The sequence below is a fragment of the Limanda limanda genome, chromosome 16 (genome assembly GCF_963576545.1).
Source record: "Limanda limanda chromosome 16, fLimLim1.1, whole genome shotgun sequence".
Taxonomy (NCBI): Eukaryota; Metazoa; Chordata; class Actinopteri; order Pleuronectiformes; family Pleuronectidae; genus Limanda; species Limanda limanda.
In genome coordinates, this window is record NC_083651.1 from 3,566,134 (window position 1) to 3,573,893 (window position 7,760).

Sequence of the window (7,760 nt, forward strand, 5' to 3'; positions counted from 1 at the left end):
TAATTTGTTGAAATATATGTTGTAGACATTTTTAGGTCCATAAAGTTCAAATCCAATGTTATATGAACTCTTCTTTTGCCTATTTTGACAATTTAGAGTATTTTATAAATGTGTTTGAAGGCAAGACGCTGATTTGTTTAAGTAAACATCAATCGAATTTAACATGTTAACAAAGTATAATTATTTGAACTAAGTCTTAATCCTATATAAAAGCTTGTATTATATAATGATTACATATAGCAGGTGTGTGGATCTCTGTTTAAGTATAATCTGTTTCATGCTTGTTGAATCTTACAGGGACCAAAGGGAGACACTGGTGACAAAGGCGACAGGGTAAATATCAGCTGTAAACCTGAATATCTGTTAATGTAGTCTTTATATATACAGGAAATATAAATTTTTATATGCTCACTGCAGAAAGCTGTTGCTGATTCATGTCTGATTGTCATCATGAAACACAAAATGTGTGTTAACATGTGTAAAGTGTGTTGAATTGACTGTTGATGTCTTGTGGTTTTAGGGAGACACAGGTCGAGATGGAACCGGACTCCAAGGACCACCAGGCCCACCTGGACCCCCCGGACAAATCATCTACTCTACATCTGGTAACGTAAGTGACGGAGGACACACACACAGTGACGTTTGCCTCATGAGCAGCTTTCATCAGGACAGTTTGCAGCTGATTCTCATTCACTGTGTTCTTCTCTCTGTGTCTCTGCAGTCTGACGTCGGCAGTGCTGGGCCTAAGGTAGAATTGCTCAGTTATACAACATGACATTTCTAATGCAAATTCAGCTCAGTCTGAGATCTACTACTAGAGAAAGAAGCTCACACGTTTACTAAACCCACAGATCATCAGTCGAATGAAGTTAAATGTAACATGTAATGTTTCCTGTGCAGGGTGGAGCTGGTTTACCTGGTCAAGCTGGATTCCCTGTAAGTCTCCCTGTATTTCATAATCAATTTACCTTTCCACTGTTATAACCACACACGTGAAGTTTATTGACATGAATCTTTGGTGAGTTTATCCTTAAGAGAAGTGAATGAGAAGATCATGGAATTTTCAGCAGATACTGATTAAACTACTGACTTGTTTTTCTACACCAAACCAACATTATGCAGCATTCTACATTAACTTTTTATTTTCCTATATGTGAATCTGAATCATCCAACAGTCTTACCTCTCAGTAGTTAACAGCTTCTCTATCATTCCTGCTGAAGTCCTAAAGGTTTAATAACGTGGCAAAGATCTAACTCTTACAAAGGATTCAAGTCTGTCTTGAAGCAATACTGTGTCTGCATGTACATGAGAATAGATCCTGGTCCCTGTGAATATTCCCATATTTCTTTCAATGACCCATGATGCTTCCAGAAAATGTACAGCTTGACATCCACTGGATTTCCTACTTCTTTACTAGAGTTGTACCATATTGGAAATGCATGAACACTGACTGTCACACTGTCATTCTGCAGGGTCCTATTGGACCAAAGGGGGACATGGGTGACCCAGGACCTACAGGCTTTGGGGTGAAGGTAAAGTCCTCATCTACCTCCTCCTCCTCCTCCTCCTCCTCCTCCTCCTCCTCCTCCTCCTCCTCCTTCTCCTCCTCCTCCTCCTCCTCATGACAACAGAACTGTAACTGAGTCTGTGTTGTCTGGTTCTATGCTCAGGGAGAGAAAGGTGAGCCCGGCTTGGTGATTGGACCTGATGGAAATCTCCTGTATCTGGATGGGTTGAGTGGCATGAAGGTGAGTTGTGTTGTTCTGGTGTTGTCCTCATTAAAAACACATACAAACAAATACATGCAGATACCTTAAGTGTACAGCATACTACAGTATCAGGAAGAGTCTTGTTGAAACTGATCAGCTTCTTTTCCCCTGCAGGGAGACAGAGGACCTTCTGGTCCCGTTGGACCTTCTGTAAGTTTATCTGATATTCAACCAAATGCACCAAAAGAGTTTTAATTAAAAGCTTCTCTCCATTGATCTCATTGTCTTGAATTTCATGATGTGTTGCTGCAGGGCCAGTACGGACCTCCTGGAATAAAGGGTGAAATTGGAATGCCTGGAAGACCTGTAAGTGCTCGTTCATAGTGTTTTATGTTGCTATATTTACTGATAAATATCAATTCCTACTCTGTGTTTCAAAAACTATTTAGACCTCTTTACTTTCCACACACTTGTGTTGTCAATTTAACTATAAATAGATATAAGTGACATCTTCGGCCAATGCAGAATAACAAAATACTTTCTGAAGCCATGTGCTGTTAACATAGTGTTCATGGTTTCACTAGTATCATTATATTTTAACCTAATTTGTTTGTTTTTTTTCTAATGTGCAAGAACAAATTAATGACTTGGTTTCTCCCTTCAGGGTCGTCCTGGTGTAAATGGATACAAGGGAGAGAAAGGAGACTCGACAGTTGGTTCTGGCTACAGTTACCCTGTGAGTATTCATATAATCAACAACACCTCATATAGGTTCATCTGATCATCTTGTCCAGGCCACAGACCTTCTATTGTTTGTTGCATTCTAAAAGAGCAACTGGGTCCCTGTGCTATCTGTTGAGTGGATTCTTCCAGAGTCGGTGTCAAAGCTGTTAAACGTTTCAGATCCATGTGACCGATCAACGTGTCACAGCAGCTGCCAACAATAATAAAATACTGTCAAAGCTGTTGAAGGGCTCACAGCAGAGTTCTGACGAGAGTCGCTCTGTATCGACGCATCAAATAGTGACAAAGGGGGGAATTCACTTTGTTTTCATCAGGGAGTCTCTGGACCTCCAGGACCACCCGGACCACCGGGACCCCCAGGGCCACCCACTCCTCTGGACCGCTTCAACGTGAGTACACAAGTTCCTAAACATATTAACAATACATGAAGACATTTCTGTGGAGCAGTCAGTGTTCAAACAGTTCAGGTATCTTGTGTGTATCGTGTGGTGGCTGAGAGCTAAACCAAATCATATTGAATCAGTTGCCCAGCACATGTACACATGGCTCTGACTCTGTGTGATGCTGCGTGTGTTGGCTCAATCCTCATAACAACAACAACAAATCATAGTTTCCCACTCAGGACACACAACACAGCTGGCTGTGGTCCTAACGTGCCATGTTAGATGTATCCAAGCAAGTTTATAGGGAAATACACAGGAAATAGATTCCACCACCAGATGAACTCCAGGTTCAGCAGCTGCCTCCTCTCTACAGGCTCATTCTGGCATGAGATGTTACACAGGACCTGAATTAGTTTGAATGGGATTTGATTGTTGTGACTGAGACTGAATATAAAGATGGATGACATGACAGCTCCTCAAAAGTGAAGCGAAATCTCCTGGATCTCCTCCTGGTGGCTGGTGGCAGTATATACCAGTCATAAACCCCACTCTTCCATGTTAGTAGATGGGACATGAACCAAACGTCAGAAGGACATGTTAGATAAAGTTTTTTCAAAGAGGTTTCATGCCATTTTAGACATTTCATATCACACTGATCTAGAATTAGTTTGAATTAGTTATTTGATGCTATAGAAACAGGTTGAAACATCATGACTGACAGATGAGTCTGACTCCTGATTGGTTGAGTTGCATAGTTTAGCTTAAAACCTGAACAGATGTTTTTCCTCTGGTGCTGTCGGTGTCATCAAGTATTTTTCTCTTTTTGTTCTCAGAGATACGATGACGCTTCAAGGAATTACCAAGGTATGGCCTCCTAACACACACACCTACACACACACACCGAACACATAGTGCTGGGAGACAGAGATGTTTCACAGCGGAGAATTAATAAACCATAATCCATAAGGAAGAGAGATTTAGAAAAGATTTGAAGTGTCTGTGAGAGATAAACCGTTCTATCTTAACTCAGGTTGGATCCAGCTGCCTCAGCCTGTAGAGGATATTCGTTGTATTGTTAAGAGATTAAACTTTCAAGTCCAGATGTGGAGAATGAACTGATAAAACACAGACGTCACTATCGACTATCGCACAGTGTTGCAGTGGCGATGTCACACACACCTGTGTGAGACTGCGTCTGACAGTGTCCCATGTTTTGTTGTTGTTGTAGTTAAAGGGGAAAAAGGAGAACGTGGTGACCGAGGAGTTCAGGGAATCCCAGGTGACTCCAAAACTTTGTATAAAATACAAAAATAATATCATGGCTGCATACAAATCCTCTCTACTGCAGGATTGATTTTAAAGTGAATTGTTTGTAATAAAATTTCTGTTGTGTGTCTTTTTTTTACTAGGAACAGCATCTAATCTTGATATCTACACATTCAAGGTAAACCACCTTCTTGCTACAGTCAGTTGTGTTAGTCTGATGGATGTACTGTCAGAAGAAAACTCATCCTAATGTCTAACCTGTTCCCGACAGAATGAACTGAAGGGACAGGCTGGAGATCCAGGTGTGAAGGGAGAGAAGGGAGAGCCGAGTGGGGGTTACTATGACTCACGTTTCGGAGGCGTGCAGGGTCAACCGGGGCCTCCTGGCAAACCAGGCCTACCGGTGAGTTCTGAGAGTGGAATGTCCGTCAGGAATGAACCCTCATTCATTCAGACATCCTGTTATACATCTATAATAAGTATATAAAGCACAAAATCAACTAATCCTTCATCAGTCCCACAACTGGGAAATTTGCCGTGTTCCAGCAGCGAAGAACAAAGTGCCTGTCATGTTCCAGTAATGTAGATTTTCCTCTTTGTATCTAAGGGTCCCAAGGGAGATTCCATAATCGGCCCATCTGGACCCCAGGGACCACCAGGGTCACCAGGCATCGGTTACGATGGACGTCAAGGTCCTCCGGGACCACCTGGACCTCCAGGGCCTACAAACTCGCAGCCTGGACCATATCGGCCCAATCACGGTAAATTTATTAGATAAAGATATTCAGTTCACACTCATGAGGACATTTTAGAGCCTTCAGGGATGAACACAGCATCTATAGAGTCAGACCTTGAGCTTCTGCCTCCTGCTGCTGCTCTGTTGACCACTGGAGCTTTTCACAAGTCAAAACTTATACAAACTTTTGTTTTAATTTGAAGCCGTCAGTATCCCTGGACCTCCTGGTCCTCCGGGCCCACCGGGAAATTCTGGTTCCTCCTCTGGTGTAAGTACCATCAATGCATTTCTTATAATTCTGTCATTAATTGTGAGTTCTCAGCAGAAGCTGTCAGTATGTTCAAGCCAACAGATAACTTCATAATGGTCCGTCCACTGGCCCAGTTCTTATCTAATTTGAAGTGAAATTACAGAATCTTATGAAAGACAAACACTGAGTCTTATTTCCTTATCTGTTTTCCACAGATCACAGTTTTGAGGTCGTATGACACAATGATTGCTTCAGCCAGACGTCAGGAAGAGGGCAGCCTCATCTACATCCTCGACAAATCCGACCTGTATCTAAGAGTACGAGACGGACTGCGCCAAGTCATGGTACAGCTGCACATCTGTTTCTCACCTCTGGAAATATGAATGATCTGAATCGTATCATATAGTTCATGACAGGCTTTCAAACAAAAGAGCTTAGTTCTCAGCAGGAAGATTGTTTGTGTTTATTTGACTTCAATTCAATTCTGTGTGTCTCTATTTGTTGAGAAGAGTCACAAAGTGTTTTCTTGCCTAATAACTTTCTTTCCCCCCTCAGCTCGGAGATTATCGACCATTCTTCAGAGATCTGGTGAGTTAAACGCCACCAAATAACAAAACAGATTTTGCTTACTGTTTGTTTGACCATCTTTTTAATAAATCATATTTCATTACTAGGAGAACGAGGTGGCAGAGGTCCAGCCTCCGCCTGTGATCCACTACCCTCAGTCCCACGACCAGTCCCACAACAACGGAGCTGGCCATTACTCCCAGGGCGGCTCGGCCATTCGTCCCATTGAGCCTCCTCCTCAACCAGCCGTAGACCCCGTGTTCCCCCCCCGCTACGATCCCAGGTTCCCAGACCCCAGACAGACGGGTCAGACGGATGGAAGGTTACCCCCCCAGACCACTGACAACAGATACCCAGTCACTCCACAGAGACGACCCAGCCCGGCTCTCCCACAGCCCGGGGGCCATGTGGACGGATCAGGATCAGGAGTGAGTAGATCTGGACCAGGAGAACTCACCATGTACATTCATGCATTACTTCATGAGGGAGTTTGTTACTTAGAGCCAGGATAGTTTGGTTTAAAACCCCCAAACTCAGATACGGGACCTTTAGGACTCAGTGATTTCTGTGGATCTATTTCCCAGGGCTCAGAGAAAACTGAATCCCCCTCAGCACCCTACAAATTGACTCTTAAATTGAAACTTAGCCGAAATAATTAGCCTTATATTGATCTTTAAGAAGAGCAGGTGGAAGAGAGGCTGCTGTTCCTACCTAAACCTTCTTCCTCTCTTCCACAGCTACACATCATCTCCTTGAACGCCCCTTACACTGGTAACATGCGAGGGATCCGGGGCGCAGACTTCCTGTGCTTCCAGCAGGCCCGAGCTGTGGGCCTGAAGGGAACCTACCGAGCGTTCCTGTCCTCCAAGCTGCAGGACCTGCACACCATCGTCCGCAGGTCGGACAGGGAGAACCTCCCCATCATGAACCTGAAGGTGAGATCCTGCTGCTGAGGACACAGCGATACGGCTGAAGGGCTTTGGCATTTATCTCATTTATTTGTCACTGCTCTGTTTTCACGGTTTTCTTAAATAAACTGTCTTCTCTGTATCTGCATCTGTATTTGCCTCTTCATGAGGATCATAGTAATAAAGAGGAAATGTAATTTTCAACATGATCTCCTCCTCCTTTCAGGACCAAGTGTTGTTCAGCAGCTGGGAGTCGATGTTTGGAGACAAGGCGAGCAAAATGAGGGAGAACGTGCCGATCTACTCGTTCGACGGTAGAGATATCATCAGGGACAGTGCATGGTGAGTCACAGCATCCTGTAGCTTTTAATCCAGCATGAGCCCATTGTACAGTTTTTGTTTCAATTTCTGGTTGGTTTTGAATTTGCAGGAATCAAATAATGGATTTGTAGTTTTCTCAAGCTGTTCTTGTTTTTTTGCTTTTGCTACAGGCCAGAGAAAATGGTCTGGCACGGATCGAGCAACAAAGGCCACAGGCAAACAGACCACTACTGTGAAACATGGCGAGCAGGCGACCACGCCGTCACCGGCCTGGCTTCATCACTACAGAGCGGCCACCTCCTGCAGCAGACCTCCAGCAGCTGCTCCGGCTCTTACATCGTCCTCTGCATCGAGAACGCCTTCGTGTCACCCTCCAAAAAATAAATCCCGTCCAATTTTTTCTCCCTTTTTGTTTTCCCGGGCCCCGAGTTAAACCCAGTTTTTACTGTCCGAGCAGACGATGTGTTCAATTCCCTGATCACACGGCGTCCGGTGAACTGGCCCCGCCTCCTTTTGCCTGGCAGAGACGCTTTGCATTGTCTGCTCCTCCCCCTCCAGGAACGCCAAAGAGATGGGTCGAACAGAGGGGGGCGGGGGGGTTGGTCCGTTTCTTCTTCAGGGCACTGGCAAATATTTTTCGTCGAGGGGTGGAACGGCAGCGGAGAAGCTTCACACATTCTCAAATTGTATCCATTTTTTAAAAAATTCTGTATATTACATGTTTGTTGTATGTTCTTATTTTGACGTTATCAATGTTTTTAACTTTTGAACTGTTTTAAAAAAATATGCTATATCCATTCAGTTTTATTTTTTAGGTATGGACCATTTTTACTATTTCATTGTAGAATTGTGGGTTATGATGGGGTACAGCAGAC

General features: G+C 43.8%; 1 protein-coding gene across 1 annotated transcript in view; it reads left to right on the plus strand.

Moving 5' to 3' along the window:
• col18a1a (collagen type XVIII alpha 1 chain a) overlaps positions 1–7,269 on the plus strand; it is a 35,640-nt gene extending 28,371 nt beyond the window's left edge. The window contains exons 20-40 of the mRNA XM_061088763.1: positions 298–333; positions 521–640; positions 901–936; positions 1,474–1,533; positions 1,672–1,749; positions 1,885–1,920; positions 2,023–2,076; positions 2,375–2,446; positions 2,769–2,843; positions 3,671–3,701; positions 4,072–4,116; positions 4,247–4,281; positions 4,375–4,506; positions 4,711–4,864; positions 5,043–5,107; positions 5,305–5,433; positions 5,645–5,677; positions 5,764–6,084; positions 6,394–6,591; positions 6,791–6,906; positions 7,056–7,269. Coding sequence (XP_060944746.1) covers positions 298–333; positions 521–640; positions 901–936; positions 1,474–1,533; positions 1,672–1,749; positions 1,885–1,920; positions 2,023–2,076; positions 2,375–2,446; positions 2,769–2,843; positions 3,671–3,701; positions 4,072–4,116; positions 4,247–4,281; positions 4,375–4,506; positions 4,711–4,864; positions 5,043–5,107; positions 5,305–5,433; positions 5,645–5,677; positions 5,764–6,084; positions 6,394–6,591; positions 6,791–6,906; positions 7,056–7,269 — 2,040 coding nt within the window. The remainder of the gene's footprint in view (positions 1–297; positions 334–520; positions 641–900; positions 937–1,473; positions 1,534–1,671; positions 1,750–1,884; positions 1,921–2,022; positions 2,077–2,374; positions 2,447–2,768; positions 2,844–3,670; positions 3,702–4,071; positions 4,117–4,246; positions 4,282–4,374; positions 4,507–4,710; positions 4,865–5,042; positions 5,108–5,304; positions 5,434–5,644; positions 5,678–5,763; positions 6,085–6,393; positions 6,592–6,790; positions 6,907–7,055) is intronic.
• The last annotated feature ends 491 nt before the right edge of the window (positions 7,270–7,760 follow it).